This window comes from Microtus pennsylvanicus, chromosome 6 (genome assembly GCF_037038515.1).
Source record: "Microtus pennsylvanicus isolate mMicPen1 chromosome 6, mMicPen1.hap1, whole genome shotgun sequence".
Lineage (NCBI taxonomy): Eukaryota > Metazoa > Chordata > Mammalia > Rodentia > Cricetidae > Microtus > Microtus pennsylvanicus.
The window spans coordinates 80,560,526-80,582,837 of record NC_134584.1 but is presented as its reverse complement, the minus strand read 5'-3'; the positions used below and the strand labels follow the sequence as shown (position 1 = coordinate 80,582,837).

Sequence of the window (22,312 nt, the reverse complement as noted above, 5' to 3'; positions counted from 1 at the left end):
CACAAGTGAAGCTGGAAACATAACTGCTTAACAGCATGGGAATGAACCTTTGCATTTCCAACACCAAAGCTGTGATAGGCTATAAACATTTTTGTTCAATACTATAATTTCCCAATTAACGAGACTTTAGGTTCTCACTGTGAGCACAGTATATACTTATACACAACTAATACACTAATATTTGAGGCTCTTGCCCTTACTCTCGCTACCCTCCACCCTCAGGCTTTCTGGGCACAGTGAGCGAATAAAACCAGAAGCAATGAACGGCAGAGCGGGCTCGAGAGCTTGCAGGTGTGAAACTGTCTACACAGACAATACCCCAGCACCAGCTTCAGTGCGTCTCAGGGTCATCAGCAAGGCCGGCACAATGTGCATGAAGATAATCCCGACCTTAAAGACCGACAAAACAAAAATGTCTACATACAACTAAGCCATGTAAATGATGTCCCCTAATATTTTAGTTAATATATTTTGAGATTTTTATTTTTAAAAAATAAATGATAAATCCCAGCACTCGAGAAGCAGAGGCAAATTTCTGAGTTTGAGGCCAGCCTGGTCTACAGAGCAAGTTCTAGGACAGCCAGGGATACACAGAGAAATCCTGTCTCAAAAAAAAAAAAAAAAGGAAGAAAGAAATGATAAATTTAAAATTAACAAAGTAGAACTCAGAAGTAATAAATCAATTGTTTTACTTAAGTTTAAAGTGGTTACAATCTTCATAGATGTTATAAAATAAGATACACACATATGTATAACCATTTGGTTAAAAGAACAGGAGACATGGGGTCTAGAATTACTTTTAAAGAAATGTTTCATTGTTGAATGCTTTTTTGTTTGTTTGTTTGGTTGGTTGGTTTGTTTTTCAAGACAGGGTTTATCCATAGCTTTAGCTTTCGGGCCTATCCTAGAAACTAGCTCTTGTAGACCAGACTGGCCTCAAACTCACTTAAATCCGCCTTCCCTTTCCTCCCAAGTGCTGGGATTAAAGGCGTGCGCCACCACCGCCCAGCTTGTTGAATGTTTTAAAACAAAAATAAATGTATCAAAATGTCTCTTGGTTCAGAATACACAAATCACGTTTCAATTTAATTACTCATATAAAAAGCAATGATAGTCTAAATTTAAGAACAAATTTTTAAAGTAAAATACTACTAGCCCATATCACAGAAAGTATTTATGAATTCTCTGTCCTCTACAGTATCTTCCTTGGCTTCAGCTCTATCTTCCAAGCTGAGAAGTAAACTTTATCTACAGTCTTTTTCAGAGATCACCCATTTTCTGGCTTCTGGTTTTCTTGGTCAGATCCTGATACTGTTCCTAGTAGACTGTAAGCAACTAGAGAACAAGGTGTGTGGCAGCTTCACTTTGGTTTCTTGTATGCCAAATCTAAGCAAACAAATGAGTGACTAGTGACATCAACTTCCTTCAGAGCTGCACATGTGTCCTGGAGTAAAGAGAAACTTAAAATTCCGCATCTTTAAAAGTTCCTGTGGCATTTCTCTCCTCCAACTGATTTTCCAAGTGTTACACTACAGATTACATGGAAATTAAATTTTAACCCTATAGCCATAAACCGAAATTGCAAACAAACCAGTGCCATTTCTGTCTTTGTTCTAACTGTTCAATGATTTTCTACTCTTAGATTTCTACTGAGGCCCTATACAATAAAAGGTATTATTACTCTACCTTTTAGGTAATTCCTAAAGTGTAAATGAGCTATTTCCTTACAACTTTAGTAACATTTAATCTACATACAATAACCTGCAAAAAATGTCCAGTGTGTGATCCGGTGGAGCTGGGCCTATGTGTGCACCTGTGAAGACCGTCTTGCAATCAAGAGGAATTTCCTCGACTCTCCGAAGCAGCCCTCCCTCCCTCCGCCCGTTCCCTAAGCGCAGAGTTGCTGCTGTACTTTCTATTACCTTAGTTGTATTTTTTGGAATCTTATTATTTTAAAAAGATGGAATCATAAGTGTACACTCTCTTGAACTTCTCTCTTCACACAATTACTTTAAAAAGAAAGTGTCCAAAGTGTAGCATATAGTCTTCTCATTTCCACTGCTGAACAGCTATTTCAACCCAGTTCCCCTGCAGTTTCTTTACACACCTTCCTACCGATGCAAATCTAGGCTGTTTTGAGGCTTTGAAGTTCAGATCCCTAATCCCAACACCCAAAATCTCAGACAATCTAGAACTTTCTGAGTCCTAAATCATACCAGTGAACAACTCCACACCTGACCAGAGTGACAGGCACATCACAAACACTGCATTAAAGGGCTTTGAAAGGTGTACACGAAACAAATGTTATGTTGGAAAATCTGGGTTCCTATCTCGTAAAGTGTCTCATGTGCAAGTGAATTATCACATTTACCAAACTTATATCAAATATCACATAATATCAAAATTATCCCTTATAAAGTCCAAACTTCCAAATCATTTCCGGTCTTAAGCATGAAAAAGGACACAGAAGATGTACTAGAAATGACTCTTCACAGCCCACGGGAGGATATTAGCACATGGGAACAGAATGGCTGGTACTGCTTTACTTGGTGAATGACAATGACATCTTTTGCTCATTTTAAATTGCATTTCTCTCTTCCTGTTGAGCTTTAAGAGCTTTTAAAAGTATGTGTTCTAGATATAACTCTTCGCTAACTATATCATGTGTAATTTTATGCACACAACCCTGTGCGTGCCTGGAGTGTCCTACCATTGAGACACATCTTCAGCCGAAACAGAAAATGTTTAGGTTTTGCTTTTTTTTTTTAGACAATGTCTGTTTAGCACAAGGGGGCCTGAAATGCCTAACTCTCATCTCAGCTTCCAAAGTACTGAGATTACAAATCTCCATTTTTAAAAGTGTAGACGGGGTGATATAACTCAGAGGCAGAAAGGGTGTTTACCATACACAAGACCTTGTGTTTAATTCCAGAACACAGCAAAATGAGTTTTAAAATTATTCTTTTACAATCTCTCTTTCTCCCCCCCCCCTTTGATTAGGGTTCCTCTCATTATTTCCCCTTATCTCATTCCCCATCCACCAAATGCTTCGCTTCTCAAGTCCCCTTTCTTTTGTCACATTTTCGGTGACCCACTGCATGTAATTAGGACTGCCTGCAGGAGCATGCTGAGGGCCCTTTCTTGAAGGGTTATTGCAGCCTTCATTGGTCTGTAGTCCGTCTGGGAGAAATGGACCTTATGTGCCCTCCCCAGGGATGGAATGTTGATGGGCAAAGTCTTGTGCAGGTGCCCACTGCTGCCGCGAGTTGGTGACAGCACCATCCACATCGAGTCCAGAAGTCTGTACTTTACAGAACTTACTGCCATCTTTCAGCTCTGACCTTTCTGTTCCTCTTCCTTGCTATTCCCTGAACTGGACGGGTGGAGAGACAGGTGTTCTATTTAGGGCAGTGCACTCAGCAGTCATTTAGCCCAAGCAGTGACAAGCTATGGACCCCTGCATTTTCCTCTACCCACTACTAATAGATGCTTCTCTGAACAAGGCTGAGATGGGGGAAACGGCTTTGACAATTATGCTATGGCAATATAATAATCATCATCTGTATTCCAAACTATTGTTATGCTATGGGAATCCATTATCTATAATCCACAGCTATCAAATTTCCCATGCTTATTAAGCCTGATAAAATATGACAAATAGGTAAATGGAATCGGCAGAATGTCTGCTTAGTATGCATGAATCCCTAGTTCCCTCCCCAGAACCACATAAAGTTGGGCATGTGTCACAGTCTGTGATCCCAGCACCTGGGGGTAGAGGCAGAAGGCTCAGATCAAGGGCATCCTCGGCTACATGGCAAATTTGGGTTTAGCCTGGGCTTTATGAGAGCCTATTTTTTTTTAAAGGAAAATAGAATATAGGAGGAAATCACAGACTTTCCTGACATTCTTTTCAGTTCCTCTTGATTGAGGAATGCCTTAGCAAACTACTAAAGGCAGCCGGTAAGCAGTGACATTATTTCTTCTATAGCCTTCTGTGTCTCTTAAACTCACATTTCCTGCCCTAGGACTAATCCCTGCAGTGTATGTGACTGTGACTGTTAACATCCTTGCCTGCTATATACTTCCATTCTCATTTCTTTGGTCCCTCTCTCCTTCAGTCCTCCATACATTTTCCTGTGGTCTCCAGCATCCCACACCTGTATCTTTACTAAACTTGGCCACAGAATTTTACCTACCTTATACTAGATCTCTAGCATGCTTTTTACTTCCAAGAGAATAAAACAACAAACAAAAAACTTTTAGTTCCAAAAGGAAGTGAAGCCATATTTTCAGTAGTAACCCAGTGAACAGTACTCACTATCAGAATAAAGCAAAGCGAACACACTGTTACTTTAAACATTCTTGGTTTAGACTTTACACATACCCAACAATGGACGAACAATGTTTCTAAAACAAAAGTGAATCGAAGGGCAGTGCTGGACTAATTCAGATACAGGGCATACCATGTTATGAAACAGTCAACATGCATTGTTTAAGCCATGTTCTACAGGGGGAAAAAAAGCTATTTCTTCTTAAATTCTCATAGGAAATATCTATGGAAGATGTTACAATGTCAGACACAACTGGAAGTTCTTCATATAAGCTCTTTACATGGACTGAGATAAACTGCAAATTAAATAGCAATTTCTAACATGCTATTGTCAGAGTACAGACAACCCTGCTGTTACAAATATTTCATGGAAGAGAGAAGGTAGGACAACTACATCAGACTGGCTTCTCCCCTGCAAAGCTCCTAATCCCTTTAAGACAGGCTTTCACTGTATAGGTCACGCTAAACTGGAACTCACAATCCCCCTGTCTCAGCCTCCAGAATGCTAGATTACAGGCATGGGTCAAAAGACCTCAACAGAGTGGTTCATAACAGACATCTAATGCCAGTTTATTGTGATATTACATCTAAAAAGAATCACACATTTAAAAAATTAAATTTCCCCTATAAAAAATTAAATCTTACATTATTAAAAATTTCAGGTACACTAGAATAACAGAGTTTTGTTCCTAAATACCCAACAAGCATTATATAAAATAATCATATGCTAGTAGAAAATTATGTAATCTTGAACTTTTCTTAACTAGTTTCCTTTTACTAGAAAGAAAATGTAAAGATTGGCTTCAAATTCACTTTTAGTAATATAAAATATGAACTTTATTGTATAAAACAATAAACAGGCATTACCAAAAAATTATTTATCGAAGTTAAAGTGTTTTAAATGTATATAAAATTGTGAAATAACATGCTTTACCACTAAAGATATTTTATACAATATCCAATGACAGGATAAAACACATGTCCACTTTACTTCTGTCCCATTTTCAAGTCACCGTATTGAGCGATACATCATAAAATCAATGGTTGTGCATCTAGGGAACTTTCCAATAGAGCTCTCTTCCACTGGTGTGTATATCTTAATCTGTCTCATGTGGGTGTCTCTTCCATTTTGGTGATTGGCTAGAACGGCGATCTGTATCATGAACGTGCGAGTTGGCTTCTTATGATTGTCAGTTAAAGGTACGTGAATCCAGCCACTTGGCTCCACCAATTCAAGTTGCTGATAAGAAAAAAAAAGTCCAATTATGCTTTCACTCTATGAATAAGTTTATAATGAATGCATTCTATAATTATTTTTAAATTTCTGCTCACTGAAAGAATAACAATATACTAACCACCTTGCTTGGCCTACTAACCCATGGCTTCTTAGATTTGTGAGCCTTTACATGACACTGAGCATATACATAAAACGGATATAGAAAGTATATATAAAACAGATATGGAAAGCAAACATTTACTGGTAATAAATCAGAAAAAATGATTGTAAAATAATTCTTTGGTATATATAACTTCATAAGTTATAAAAGTACTTGAAAGTAAAAGATGTAGAGCACTGTCAGTATTTTTCAGCTGGCTGATATTTTGATTTTATAATCACAAATGCCAAAAACTTCACTTTGCACAAATACATAGTACAAAATTATAGAAGCACATTTAGGGCTATTTTAGAAATTATGAAGATTCTATCATATTCCTGAACCACGTCACTGAAATTCAAGCCAGAGTCTGCATTGTTTAATTTGCTGTTCTGTCTTTATCCTGTTCCAAATAAAAATTTTAAAGGGAATTGTCACTTTTGTAGATAAAAACCAGAAGAGGTAAACTTCATTTCTATATGATTCTACTTTCTTAGGAAGAAGTTTATAAGTTAATATAAATTTCATTACTATCAAGTTTATAGGCTCCTTCCTGGTTTAAAGTTCTTTTTCTTTCAAAGTATTGAATGTGACCTCAAAGCAAAACTCCCTTTCCTCAAAGTATATGTGTACCATACACACACACTCCACCACCACCAACTTTAAAAAAGAAGAAATACCACCTCTAGGGATAACCAATTGCTTTCTGATTGGATTCGAGGCCCAGCCCAAAAGAAGGACCTTGTGCCTGTTGGTGTAAACTTGGTCAAAAGCCTATGAGTGGGAAGGTCATAGGCCCAATAGGAAATCCACTACTTGTTTCACTAAACTGACATGTTATCAAGCTGTAATTTAAATACTGATGTTTATACCCATAAACCAGTGCTGCTCTCAGTCCTGGTCAGAGGTTTCTTATTGCAATGGGTGGTGGTTAAATCAAAGTCTCACAAGTGGTCAAAATGCTGACAATAAATGAAAATGAAGAGATCGCCCATAAATGGGGCATCTATCTCATCCCCTCCAAGGTTCAGAGGGTATCTCGGAAGAGAGGCAGAAAGGATGTAAAATCTGGAGATAGAGAGGTGTGCTGTGAAGTCCTGTGGCTGTGCCGCAGCTACTGTACTCATGACCTCATGCCACCTACGGCTACTACACGAGACCTGCACAAGACAGCCCGGAAACATCCAAACTGAGCGGGAAAGAAACTCATGAGGCCTCACCCCTCCTTGAGGAACTACTGGCAGTTGGGGGGGGGGAGTATCTTTTTCCTTAGTGGTGTATCACTAATAAATTGTCTTTATTCCAGTAAATAACTCTCCACCCATGCTCATATAAGCAATCATAATTAAACTCAGACATGAGAGAAGTAAATTATTTTTTCCTTTTTTATTTTTTTAAAAAGAAAACAAACTATCTTTTTTCATTATACATAGCAATCCAAGTTCCCACTGCTTCCCCTCCTTCTATTCCCTCCACATACTCTCCCACCCCACCCCACCCCCCATTCCGCTCCTCAGAGAGGGTAAGGTACATTGCTTTGGGGAAGGAAGAAAACTGGCAAAGAAGAAAAGTAAGCCTCAAGCTGGGTGTAACGAGCTGCGTGGAGTCACACCTGATGGAGATGTATAATCAACTCCTGAGATGGCTAAGGCCTGACTTATGCTATGATCACACAATGATCATCAGCTGCTTGCATATGCGTGGGCCTATGGGCAGTGCCCACCTGGCAATCCGGGGTTGGTAGCCCATGCCTACTTAAGGGCTGGGAGAGGTTTGCTCGGGGAGAGAGGGAGAGAGATAGGGGAAGGGAGAGAGAGAAAGTGAATAAAGTCCTGGAATAAACTGCAGTGAGAAGAGCTCCGGTGTGTCGCGTCATCTTTACGGGTCGAGGGTGGCCGTGACAGCTGGGCTGATAAATAACACATCTGTCCAAAGACTACACAGACAGAGTCCTATTCTAAACAGTTATATATTTACTGAGTACGATGGTACCTATCTTTAATCCCAACACTTGGGAGGCAGAGACAGGCAGATCTGAATTTGAGGGTACCCTGATCAATAGAGAAAGTTCAATATATTAAAATGCTCATAGAAACATTATATATAATTGTTTGAATACACACTAATGGTCAAAGAAATAAACAGTGTATTCCTAATGTAGAATACCACACAGCAGGAGAGAGGCACAATCCATGCTAACCTATAGTGAGGACTTAGACACAAGACTACACGTAACGTATTTCCTCTGTAAGCAAGCAAAGTGAAAGGCAGTTTTTTTGTTGTTTTGTTTTGTTTTTTGATGACAGGAAGCATACTAGGCTTCAGACTTTGGAAAGTGTGTAGAGGATTTCTTTAGGAACTTTATTTAATTGTTCACTATTACAAAGAGCATTTTCTATAAAAATTCAAAGCTTTTTACTTTAGTGTGTAAATTTTTGTTTGTATCAGTATTAAAAACAAGAATTGTTTCTTTCTTTAAAATGACCCAGAATTTCCTTTCAGCATTGCTGTGCTCCCTGACTGCCCTGTGACAGACAAGTTCAGTGAGGTCCACAGGTTTTCAGAGGCTACCAAGTTTCCCACTGGCCGCATCTGTATCACACGCCTTTGTAAGAGGGCAACAGAAAAAGTTTCGGGCTTTTGCTGCTTTACTGTGGAAAATGAAGGACAGAAGGAGGGACATTGCCTAGGTAAAAAGCAGTGATCACATCTCAAACTTGTCCATGACCTTTTACCTATTATGCTGTAGCTACTACTGTCTTCTTCCTCAGGGCTGCTTGGCGTCAGTCCCCTGGGTAAAGTATGGACCTGGACACGCTCTCCTAAGCTTCTCAGCACAGTACCTGAACCACATTATCCACAACAGCCATGAAAGAAATTCATACTAAACTAGAGGCAGATTCTGAAACCTGCAAAGATCAAGAATAGACAAGGAAACACTGACTATACATCACTGAAAGTGAGCAAAGGCTGGGTCTGGAGAGATGGTTCAGTGGTGAACAGCACTGGCTACTCCTCCATGGAACCGGGGTCCAATCCCCAGCACCCACATGGAGGCTCATAAGCATTGGTTAACTCCCGTTCCAGGGAATCTAACACCCTCTTCTGGTCAATTCAAGCACTGCATGCAAGTTGTACACAGGCATACACACAGGCAAAACACACAAACACATAAAATAAAAAGAAAATTTTAAAATGGGTCAAGGGATTAACACACCTTCAGGTGAATTACTTTCATGTTGTAAAATAAGAACCACTACAGGGGCTTCTGCTCTGTCACGTGAGACCTTTGACCCCTAACCCTAATTTCCTTTAGGGTCATCAGGATACTGGCTTAATGCATCTTCAGAAATCTAGTTCTCAAAGTCAGTGTAACCATGCTCATCACAGGCACCTTCCAATGCCCATGCCCTATTCTGTATATTATCGGCGCTACACCTTTCTGTGAATTTCTTTTGTCACGAGAAAACATAAAAAGACAAAACAACACTCAAAGTGCTCTCACCTAACTCTAACTTGGTAAAATGTGCGATATAAGGATCATAAGGAACCCGCTCAGATGAAAATTCCTTCAGTCAACAACTTCCATGCCTACTATACAGCAATATGGACCGTTCTGGCAGATGCAGTAAGAGAAAGCAATCACCCTGTATGATGAGGAAGTACATCTCATCACTAGTCTTTATGCAAACAGATTTGACTACGATCTGCAAGCACTCTGAAAAAGGAGTTCAGCAAATATACAGACTTTCCCTCTTGCTCTTAGATTCGATAGAATTAACAACTGAGGCACTGGGGAAAACATAAATCCATAAAAGCCAGGAGCAGAACAACTAGACAACAACCGAGAGGTGTTAAACTAGAGAAGTCTGCTGGACAGCTAACGTTGTCCAGTTCAGCTCCATCCATGACGTTCACTGCATGACATGTGGAAAGACAGGGCTGAGAGGACAGGAGGGAGGACTAGAAACCAACAAAAAGCAAGGTACTAAACTTCAGTACCTGAACCTGGAGGAAGGCACTTCTGAGGGAATGAACAGCAGGTTGGAACAGTTATAACCACTAAGAAAACAAAACTAACCAGCATTCTCAGCTGCTTTTGGTTGATCAAGTTCCTTCCCCATTCTTACAGAGAGGTAAGGCTTTTCTATGTGGAAAACTCAGAAAAGGCAAACTTTTAGAGCTAGGCAAAAGCAGGAAAAGATGGCAGAATCATATGACCCAATAGCAAGGCCCTCAGTCCCTTCATCTTGCTCAGCTATAAGAACACTGACTTCTCCATAGGTCGTTTGTATCTCTCTACAGACTCTCCCATCCATCCTGCTAGGTACTTGGGTGAGATAAGAAATCATTTCTGGGCAAAATGGGAAGTTTGTAAGAAAGACCTACAGATAGTGCAACACAAATACCCTCAATTTAACAGATTTTACTCAATGACTAATCACTTTGTGTTGAGCACCATTCTAATTCGTTCTGATAAAAAATAAAAACAAATGTAAGCAGTTTGTATTCTAGTGGGGGATGATAAAAAAACCCAAATATGTATTATTAAGCATATCAAATAATAAAAACAGTGTGGGAGAAAGGGAGAAAAGAAAAAGCCAAGGCAGAAGCATTGAGAGGCACGTATATGCAGTTTTAAATAAAGTGAACATTCTAGACTTTATAAAGGGAACGTGAGCAAAGACTTGAAGGACATGTCGGTTTCAGCTTGGTCACACAATCACAAGGCCCACCTCTAATATGAGCAAAAATTGTATCAAAATGAACTCTCTGAATATGAGAAATCACCCAAGAATCTACCATCATATGAACAAATAAAATAAAATAGAAAGTGAAGTAAGAAAAAAAGTAAAATTTTAAGAAGGGAATTTCAGGAAGAGGCACTGAAGGGAATGCAAGAAATTTCAAAACAAGCAACACATAAATATCTCCAGTGACACATATCCATGAAGCAAGAATAGCATGCTGTTCTCTTAAAAACCAAAGAACAGAAAGAAAATCCTAGAAATTAAAAAATATGCACTAAGGTGAAATGTTCTTTAAGAAATATAAATTAAGGGGCTGAAGAGACGGCTTTATGATTAAGAGCATTGGTTGCTGTTCCAGAGGTCTTGAGTTCAATTCCCAGCACCCACATGGTGGTTCACAAACATCTATAATGAGATTTGGTGCCCTCTTCTGGCATGTAGGCATAGGTGCAGGCAGAACACTATATACATAAATAAATAAATCTTTTAAAAAATAGAAGTTAAATTAATTGCTTGGAAAACAAAGGGAGATGGGAATCTATGCACAAAGTATTACAGTTAAAAATGTCAGTCTGACTACTTGAGAGAGAACAGAGAGAACGAAAGGGAAAGTATCAAAGCACATGAGCATGTTACAAGGCAGATGTCCCCAAATTGACAGGGGTCCAACACAATGACAAGGCACAGCACCATCAAAGTTCAAAGCATCAACGATTAAGAAATTATAAAAGCTTCTGGAGAGATAACAGGTCACATGTAAAGTATCAGAAATTAAAAGTGGTGTTGTATTTCTCAACATTTACACTGAAAACTATGAGGTGATGGAGAATGTGTTTAAAATAATGAAGGAAAATCATTTCCAAGATAGAACTCCAAACCCAGCCAAACCATCTCTCAAGGGTGAGATTAAATAAAGTTTTCAGTCATACAGGATTTCAATAATTTACCTCCCATGTGGAAGATAAATTCCACCCAAAAAGGAAGCAAAACAAGAAAGATGAGGACCTGAGATTCTGAAATAAGGACTCTGCAAACAGAAGAGGTGAGAGAGATGAGAGAGATGAAGAAGTTGGAGGGAAAAGAGCTAAGGAGATAGCTATGCATGTTGGAAAGCTGACGCAAAGCTGAGGTTTAACTACAGGAAGAGTCCAAGGAAAAGGATCTAGGAGAGACAATGAGGTAAGCCTGGGGAGGCTTTAGAGCTGCCAGAGGATGGTGTGGGTCTGGCCCCAGGGACAGGCAGGCTTCAGTGCAATTACAGTAAAAATCCTGCAACAAACAAGCCACCTCTAGCACCCCCAGAGAGACATATCCTCAGAAGAAACAGGGAAATTGAGTCTAGACAGCAGTGCTGGGGCTATGGACCACCTGTAGTGACCTTGTGATGTGTTAATGTGGTAATCCACAGTTCATCCTTTTCATTAAGTGGTAGACAAGGGACATTTTCATGCAAAAAGTAGGAAATGAGTCAGAGGTGGCGGTCTGTGCCCAAGGTCCCGTCTACCAAACATGCTGGGGTGTGACAACTACTAGACAGGCTTAGGAGTTCTACACCAGCTAGGGCCAAAAAGGAAGACTTCATTTTATACACGAAACAAGGAGACAAATAACTGTTGCCAGGGGCCAGGAGTGCAACACAGTGGTGGAAGAAGCTGGAGACCCGTGGGTTTGATTCCAGCATCTCCAAAGGGGGAGAACGTGGAAAGCAGTAGTGAGGCTGCAGTGGAGCGTAGAAATGAGACTGCGGTGGAGCGTAGAAATGAGACTGCGGTGGAGCGTAAAAATGAGGCTGAGGTCCCTTTCTGTTAGTACTCAAGTCTAGCAGGTACACTTCAGGAGATCCGCAGAGGCCCACCTGCAATCACCTTTTCTTCTGCAGCTTCTTCAAGTCCTGGACATGAAAGTCTGAACTCATACCACCTGAGAGGAACAGCATCAGCTGACTCTGTAGGACACGCACATCGCGAAGCTAGCACACGCAGGAGTGTTAGCTAGCGTTCCTGGGTTGCAGACTCTGCAGATTCACGGTGCCTTACGCTAGTCTTCACTCTTAAACTCCTGCCCTCTGTATTTCCACAGTATCGTTTCAGTATACAGCCTTACAGTTCCCTGAAACTAAGACACGGAGTGTGGCTGTTTCAAGGGATACTTTATTGAGCTGTCAGAGACGCTAGAGACACATTGATTAGTATTTGAAAAATTAGGGCAGGAGAAAGAGACTGCTATTAATTTCAAGAAAAATAAGATAATACTCCCAAATGAATAAACATAAGGCATATATATAATATGCGGATGTCCACAATAATAAAATGTGTCTGACTTCAGCAAATATCTTCATGAAATAACTATACCAAGAAAATGAAGAAATCTATGAGACGAAAACAAACAATCAAAAAAAAACCCCAAAAAACAAAAAACAGGCACTGTAGACCTAAATCGTGATTAAAGAGGTAACTGAAGTTTCTTCACTTTATGATTTCCTACTTTTGGGCACTTACTCTATTGAGCATTCTTTAAAAAGTATCTAGACTGACAGTTCAACCTTGCAACAGCTCTGAGGTATGCTATTTAATAATTATACTATCTAAGTAATATACTATTTAATTAGTATTTAAGAGTATAGGCATTTTGCCTGCTTGGATGTCTATATACACTATGCATGCCTGGTGTCAACAGAAGCCAGATGGTTGTGAGCTGTGATGTAGGTGTTGGGAATCGAATTCAGGTCCTCTGGAAGATGAGCCAGTGTCTCCAGCACCTGTTGTGGTGTATCTGTACACTGTGTGGAGATATACTGCTGTGATTGGTTTGATAAAGAGTTAAATGGCCAACAGCTAGGCAGAAGAGATAGTGGGACTTTTGGGCACAGAAAGAAAACTTGAGATGAATCTAGATGCAAGAGGAGATGCCATGGCGATGCAGAATGAGTCACACAGAATGGGAGAGTTAAAGGCCAAATGGTAAAAATGTAGATTAACAAAAAATACGGTTTAAGTTATAAGAGCTGTGGGGGCCAGACATGATAAGCTAAGTATGGGCATGTCACCCAAAGGAAGTTCTTTACTTTCAACCACTATCACTTGCCAGAGTAGAACTCAGCCATTGATGAATTTAAGAAGAGGCCTTAGTCTCAATACTTTACCCTGAGGCAATGCCTGCTTGCCTGAGGAAACACAAGTTGAGATAACCCGACCACCGACCACAGTATTAAGTGAAAATCATTTTTCATATCATATAATCTTTTTTTTTCCGAGACAGGGTTTCTCCATAACTTTTGGTTCCTGTCTTGGAACTAGCTCTTCTAGACCAGGCTGGCCTCAAACTCACAGAGATCCGCCTGCCTCTGCCTCCCAGTGCTGGGATTAAAGGCGTGCGCCATCACCACCCGGTCATATAATATAATCTTATCATGGCTTTTCCTCCCCCAGATTCTCCCTTTTCCACCCACCAAATTCATACTCCTTCTTGCTCTCATTAAAAAACAAACAGGCAACTAAAGCAAAACAAACAAACTAAAATAGGGCAAAACGAACAACAAACAGAAAAAAGGAGCCAAAGAGAAAGCACAATAAACACATACAGACGTAGAGACACGCAAATTTACACACACAAAAATCCCATAAAAAGGGAGGAGTGGGGGGAGGGAGAGGGAAATGGGAGGCGGGGAGGAGGCGGAAATTTTTCAAATAAATAAATAAATAAAAATTTAAAAATCCCATAAAAATCCAAAATCAGAAACTACAATAATATATAAGCAAGACTTGTAAGGTTAACAAAAACCAAAAGTCCTAAACAAAGCATTATGAGACAAACAAAAATAACTTCAAACTATCCCTGAGTTCATCTTGTGTCGGCACATCTACTACTGGGCATAGAGCCTTCTCTTAAGTGTGCCTTGGAGACCCAGTGATACTCCATCGGATTGGAGAAAACTAATTTCCCTTTGTGAATGCTTGTCAAGTGGAGACAGTTTCTAGGTCAGAGACAGGGACTTGTGTCCACTTTCCCTTTCAGTGTGGGACCCCATCTGACTTAGGCCTGTGTAGGTCCTGTCCGGTGCAGGCTGCCTCACTCTCTGAGTTCAGATGTCTGTCCGGTGCTATCTAGAAGTCGGTGCAGGCTGCCTCACTCTCTGAGTTCAGATGTCTGTCCGGTGCTATCTAGAAGTCGGTGCAGGCTGCCTCACTCTCTGAGTTCAGATGTCTGTCCGGTGCTATCTAGAAGTCGGTGCAGGCTGCCTCACTCTCTGAGTTCAGATGTCTGTCCGGTGCTATCTAGAAGTCGGTGCAGGCTGCCTCACTCTCTGAGTTCAAATGTCTGTCCGGTGCTATCTAGAAGTCGGTGCAGGCTGCCTTACTCTCTGAGTTCAAATGTCTGTCCGGTGCTATCTAGAAGTCGGTGCAGGCTGCCTTACTCTCTGAGTTCAAATGTCTGTCCGGTGCTATCTAGAAGTCGGTGCAGGCTGCCTTACTCTCTGAGTTCAAATGTCTGTCCGGTGCTATCTAGAAGTCGGTGCAGGCTGCCTTACTCTCTGAGTTCAAATGTCTGTCCAGTGCTATCTAGAAGTCGGTGCAGGCTGCCTTACTCTCTGAGTTCAAATGTCTGTCCAGTGCTATCTAGAAGTCGGTGCAGGCTGCCTTACTCTCTGAGTTCAGATGTCTGTCTGGTGCTATCTAGAAGTCCTTGATTCCTTGGTGTCCTCCATCCCCACTGGCTCTAACACTCTTTTGGCCTCCACTTCGGCAGACTCCCTGAGCCCTGGGGGAGGGATTTGACACAGACATCTCACTCAGGACTGAGTGTAGTCCAGTTATGGGTTCCTGTATTTGTCTCATCTACCATAGGAAGAAGAGTCTGGTGATGGCTGAGGTGGACACTGATCTGATTTCTAGCTGCTGTCTACAGGATGCTTTAAAACCATTCACTGAACTGTCAGAGAGTGCCATGTACCTCATTCAGTCATTCTACATCTCTGACACAGCTGAAAATTTTGTAGTTTAAACAAGTAGCACAATTAGTCTCAAGGTCACTGTGGTGATTTGAATAACAATGCCCCCCACAAACCCAGAGGGAGGGCGATATTAGGAGGTGTGGCCTTGTTTGAGTACTGTGTAGCTTTGATGGAAGCAGTTTGTCATTGGAGATCAGGCTTTGCCGGAGATGCGCAAGCCACACCCAGTGCTCCAGTCTCTTCCTGCTGCCTGCACGTCTAGATGTAGACCTCTCAGCTATCTCTCCAGCACACCTGCCTACATGCTACCACCCTTCCTTCCATGATAAGGGACTAAACATTTAAACTGTATGCCAGTCCAAAATGAATACTTTCTTTTTTAAGAGTTGTTGTGGTTATGGTGTCTTTCACAGCAATAAAATATTAACTAAGACATCTATGTGGTAAAGGCTAGATGGCAGAATTTATTTATTTACTTTGTGTGTGTGTGTGTGTATGTGTGTGGAAGTGCATACACGTGGGTGCCAGAAATAGATGTCCACGTGTTCTTTTTAATTCATTTTATGTGTGTGAGTGTCTAATGTGTACCACACAGGTAGGGGCCTGGTTGCCCATAAAGGCCTGAAAAGAGGGCCGAATCTCCTGAAACAGAAGTTACAAATAGCTGTAAACCACCACTTGTGTATGTAGAACTGAATCCAGACCCTCTGCAAGAGCAGCAGGTATTCTTAACTGCTGAGTCATTTCTCCAGAACATACCTTATTTTTTTGAAACAGTCTCTTACTGACTGTAATGTCAATTTAGCTAGACCAGCTGGCTGGCCAGTGAGCTCCAGGGATCCACCTGTCTACTCTCCAGCTCTCCCTGCTACCCAGCATGAGGTTGCAGAAATATCCATCTTTTATGGGATGCTGGGGATCCAAACTCAAGTCCTCATGCTTTGTAGGCAAACAGTTTATCTACAGAGTCATCTCCCTGGCCCAGAAGTCAAAATCTGAAAGTACTTTCACCACTAAACTGAACATCACAAAAGAAATAAAGTAACTAAACTATGTCTCTCTGGGAAAAGAAGAGTAAGACAACACATCCAGAAAATGAATAAAAATTAATTCAAAAGGCCCTAATCCTACTCAGTCTTTAAAGAAAGGTAGAAATTTGAAGGAGAGTAGAAGTAATTCAATCACATGAGTCTCACAAGGTACAGTGAGTCTCTGTGCACAGAGACAAGTCAGGATAATGAGGGGAAGAACATTCTTGTCAGATCCAGGCAGAAGCAAAACCCAGTGCACAGTTCTAAATATCTGAATGTAAGCATCTCTGAGGGGCCTCAGGAACAAGCAAAAGAGCCTCCAAACACAATTTGCTTAAAACATTTCTCATTTCCACTGGCCCTATAATTTATATGACCAGTGTCTTTTACAAAAATACAAAAGCCTGAAACATCAAATTCATACCTTACTTTCAGAAGGGTTGCAACAAATTCAGGTTATCAGGTTAAGAATAAAGTGACAATATATAAATCAGTGTTTTGGAGTGAGATGCAACAAATTTTACTTTATGTAAGTTTTAAAATGACTGAACTAACTCTACTACTTACAAACAGGCTTAGATATAATTTGACTTCATCTTCATGTGAACTGCCATCTTTGAGAAAAATGTTAGCCTGTTTCCTAAAACTGCAGTCACTGCCAACTGTGCAGAAAAAGCGAGGTATTCTGTTCTATTCACAAGCACCAACAAACAGCCAACTGGGGAAATGGCAGTGTGCCAGGTGCCCTGTGAGCAATTAGGCTTCGTGGCAATCACAAAACTCAGACCCCTGAGGCCTTTAGAAAACTAACATGTTAAGGACTTGTGCTTTTATTTCTCCCCAGAAGCCATATGTGAGATACAGTTTGCTTAGATAGCAATCTTTTCCATCCTCTAAACTGAAAAAGAAAAGATTAAGACAACTAGTAAGTAAATAATTGAGTGTAACACATGGGAGGTTAAAAAGCACCACTGCCTACCAGATCTACTGACTAAAATGTAATAGCCTGTCCTTAAAATACAATAATCTGGTTCCAATCATCTGAATTAATAATTAAGATACATACAAGTACCAGGAAATGCAAAAGGACATTTTTATTGATCAAGAAGCAAAGGCAAATGAGTCTAAAATGATCTTTATGAGAAGCAGGTGAAATGTTAACTCAGATTTTCTCTTTTATTAACTTCTACAGTAAAAAGTTTCCAAGAGAAAAACAAATGCTACACCTTATGGGCAACTGCAATCTAGACTTTCCATCTTACCAAACTGAGTTCCCTATCATGTTGTAATGTTCCAGGTCTGAGTGGAGTTCCGACTGTCCATCATCCACTGGATTACATCTGGAAATTCACTGCCTGACTATGACACAAACCTCATAAGTAGCATGGATGCAGAAACAGATGAAGTGGATAAGCTCACGAATGAAAATTACTCTTTGGGTACATAAACACACTTCCTAACATGCTTCTAGCTTAGGAAGTGATTACTTAGAGCAGTGGGCCACAACCCCTCTGGGAGTCACAAATCAGAGATCCTGCATATCAGATATTTACAATTCACAACAGTAGCAAAACTACAGTTATAAAGTAGCAACAAAATAGTTTTATGGCTGTGGGTCACCATAACATGAGGACCTGTATTAAAAGGTTGCAGAGATAGGAAAGTTGAGAACCACTGATTTATAGTCAGCTGAAAATATTGCCAGGAAAAAAAAATACACTTAAGACTCTGAATTTTAAGTAAAATATAGGATATTTAAGATATTATTATGTGTATCTAGTCAACCGATTTCACTTTATACTCTTCATGCATATCTTCAACAAAGATCATAATTTCTCATCCCCAATTCTAATTTCATTTAAAATTGTCCATTTTTTTACAGTATAAATACATAAAAGCCCTTATTTGACACTTTCTGATGTGACAACACATACCATCTATCTGTGACAAATCACCCTACAAAGCTATAAAGGAAGCTCTCACAATCCGGGAATACAAGGACCAACTACATCCAGAAAGCACAAAGTTTTTATATTCCAAGAGGAATTTTCGGCGGGGTGTGTGGTGGGAGGAGAGGTGGTGACAAGCAGACACTGGTGGCCGCACAAGCATCCTGCAGACACCCTGCAGGCAGCTCTCTAGTTTCCTGGGCTTATGCTGTAGAGGTATTGGCACAATGGGAAGTTCAACACATAATTGCTTATTTCTCTGTTCCTAGCACAAGAGGTAAAGACAAAAATTAAGCACAAATATATAAATATAAAATGCTTTAATTATTTTTCAAAGGATGTAAATTTACAACCATTACACAAATAAGGAAGAAGCATGGGGTGGGGGTGGGGAGGGTGGGTTGAAGCAGTGTTCCAAAGGTTCAGTTTACAAGGACCTCACACAAAGTTTTTTTTTTTTCTTGCCTCTGCAACTCTTACTAGAAACAGTATTATTTGTTGAAAACGCACTAGCTGCCAAGAGCTACGGTCCATCTAAAGCAAAACTCTTAAGATGGAAATAGAGTGCTAATACAAAAAAAGGATAGGATTCTATATACAAATTTCTGTAAAAATCTACTTAAAAACAAGGTGAAATTTTAATTTTGATATATCCTTTTGCCTAAAAATGTGTAAGAAGAGATAAAATTGTAGACCATATACTAGTGTATTGAGGCAATCGGAAGTAATGAAATTTCCACTCTCTAATTAACCTTTTCTGTAAGTTATTGGGAATTCAGCACTGCCGTTGGTTCACATGAGGAACAATGGGAAAATTTTCCGAATGGTTGAACACTAACCCTGACAAGTGTGGAGAGCCAACTACAATACATTATATGGTAGCATAACTTGCCACCCACACTGCTGAGAGAACAGCTTTCAAACACATGCATTGAGCTGGAAAACCACAAAATCCCTTATTACACATTGTCTTTCTTACTCTAGGTGAAATATATCATCAATTCTTTCCATTATAAATCTTTTTATATCACTATTTTTGAAATCCATTTATAATGTGTTGTTTTCTGACAATGGAGAAGGTGTCTTTTTTAAAGGAGAAAATACACTACTTTTCATTCTCCTACAGTGTTACAAATAAAGACTGACACGACAGGACAAAAATCTATCATTTTAGGGAATCCATATTATTTAAGCTGAGCTTCAAGATAAAACTCCGTTTCTTTGCTCACTACTGGAAAAGAGCTCACTGCAATACTAGCATCAGTAACTCACAGACAAATGCAGAGCACACGCACACACCTACTCTCTCAGAAATTCAAATACACTATTTCACTACTTTTTTGAGATTCAAGATAGTTAAAACGTTTTTAATGAGCTTCCTGTAATATTTTTGTCTGATTTATTCCTCTCCCAAATGCACCTCATAGCTTTTATATTTCCTTTTCCCAACTCCTGTCCAGCATGGCCCATTTCCATGGATAGCCCACTAACTGAATTACAACATTTCAAACGTTAAAGATGTTAATGCTCTTTCTAGGGTTTTCATTTACCGCATTGTTGGCAAAGGTAATTTTATTTTTCAGTATTTCTATAATGATAGGATCAATTAGTTATTCAAACGGGCCTGAAACCTAACAATACATAACATAACAATACTGGCCATCCAAGGAAATTTTACCTTAACAATCTAGAGCTCTATAATTTGCTCCAAGTCAATAATGCATTATTTGACAGAAACTCCAGAAGAGAACCAACCATACGTGCAGTTTCCAACATCCTCATCAAGATTTCTCCCCAAGGGAAGAAAGTGCTACCACTTCTCCAAAACTTTCTATAAAATCAAGTGTCTGCTCTACTTAAAATAGTAACAAAACCTTTAAGTTATCAAGCACTATTTATATCTTAAAGCACAGAAGAGCATGTTTATTGAATGCTTATTATGGAATAAACAATATGAACAAGCACATCAACTATGACTACAAATTTCACAGAGTTAATAAGTGGAAAAATCAAGATTTGAAACCAATTCTCCCTAGATCATGTGAAGCATCACTGAGCCTAAAATGTGTAAGAGGATCCTTGAGTTTCTGCCACTATCATCAGTGCAAAGCTCTAGGGCCATTCCAGAAAAGGGTCATACTCAATCATTAATGAGGAATACCTGAAGATTAATGAGTAAGTAAGGGTGTTTTGACACTGATATGGTTAAATCAATATCTAACTTATATTAATGGTGAATAAACATTACCACCTTTTATATCCATTCCTTCTCAAGTACACTCATAGATATAAATGTGCACGTGATTGCTGACACATGCTTGCAGCTACATGCTTGCCTGCGCTCTCCCTTCCCCTCCCTCCCTTTCTCCCTCCCTCCCTCCCTCCCTCTCTCTCTCTCTCTCTCTCTCTCTCTCTCTCACACACACACACACACACACACACACACACACACACACACACGCACACACACACGCACACACAGATACAAACTATCACACATCAGTTTCTAAGGCAAAAAGTACTATTCGTTATTCCAGACCACAAAACACAAAAAGCTTTACTAACGCCCCTGTTGTCAAGACATCAATTTCTTCCCAAGAATGATTTTCAGGTCATAACTGTTCTCTAGGTGTTTGTCTTTGGTTTCATTTTATTAATTTTTAAACTATGTTAAAGAGGCACGCCCTGAGTCAGGGAGTGGTAGTGCACACACCTTTAATCCCAGTACTTCGGAGGCAGAGGCGAGCGGATCTCTGTGAGTTCAAGGCCAGCCTGGTCTACAAAGTGAGTTCCAGGACAGCCAGAGCTGTTACACAGAAAAATCCTATCTCTAAAAACAAGAATAAAATCAAAAAGAAACAAGAGGCATGCCTTGAACACTTGGAAAACTCAGTAACTTCTGGCAGCTTTCCCACCTTTAGGATGCTATGATGACTCACAGCTTCATTCACTGTTTAGCAGAAAAGCTTAGGAAAATAAATGTACAATTAGGAAAATCAGAGCTTTTCTGAAACTTTTAGCTTGGTTTACATCTTGACAGTTAAGATGCACATAAATCACTTCTTTTTTAAAAAGAAAATTTCTATTTATATTCTCTATTTATTAATTTATTGCTGTAAATTTTGCATTACCAACTAAAAATAGCACATTCTTCAAGACAAGGAAAAGTGTAAGTGCTCAGAAGTAAAACCCAAAGTTATCCATGCTACTAAATCAGCTTTATTTTTAAAATGATGCCAATAGTAATGATTTTTCAAAGTCAACAAGTGACACTTGCAGGCTGCATCCAGTACCAGGAAACCCAACAATCTATTTACTTTGCCTTGATCAGACCTTAATACAGATAAGACATTTTTATTTAGTGCTGTGCAATCTCAGGCAGCCAAATGGGTGCAAGGCTAGAGCAGCAGTCAACATTCTGCCCTTTCCAGAGAGAGAAGCTGGAAAGGGCATCTGCATATGACTGAGACCACTGTCACTAGTGGACAGGACATAAGCATCGTGATTAAAGCTGAGTGTCCACTATTGCTCAGTTTATAATGGATGTCTACATAACATATCTCATCTCATCTTTACAGTTATTAAATAGGGTAGGGTAGGGAATGTGAATCTCGGTTTTTTTTTTAAATAAGTACTAAAAAATAAAAAGGACAGACCATATTATAAAGTAAGTGATAATACCAAGATTCCGATCCTGATCTGACAGATTCTAAACATCAAGCAGCATGTGGCAAAGACAATCTAGAAACCTGTTCCTTCTCTGGTTTAGGTCTCATCCTTCTGTCCTACTCTGAAAACAATGTTTAAATCCCAGATTGCAAACGATGGAGCAGACTGCCCCTCCCCATTAGCCAAGGTTGAGAACTTGGAGTTCAATGGCAAGTACACTGTGAACAGACCACCTCAGTTGAAATGGAGTTCAGT

General features: G+C 39.8%; 1 protein-coding gene across 2 annotated transcripts in view; it reads right to left on the bottom strand.

Annotated features, from left to right (window-relative positions):
* Positions 1 to 2,742: 2,742 nt before the first annotated feature.
* Anapc10 (anaphase promoting complex subunit 10) overlaps positions 2,743 to 22,312 on the bottom strand; it is a 57,885-nt gene continuing 38,315 nt past the window's right edge. For both annotated transcript variants that reach the window (XM_075976540.1, XM_075976541.1), the window contains exon 5: positions 2,743 to 5,570. In XM_075976540.1, the coding sequence (XP_075832655.1) occupies positions 5,340 to 5,570 (231 nt within the window). In that variant the 3' untranslated portion in view covers positions 2,743 to 5,339. The remainder of the gene's footprint in view (positions 5,571 to 22,312) is intronic.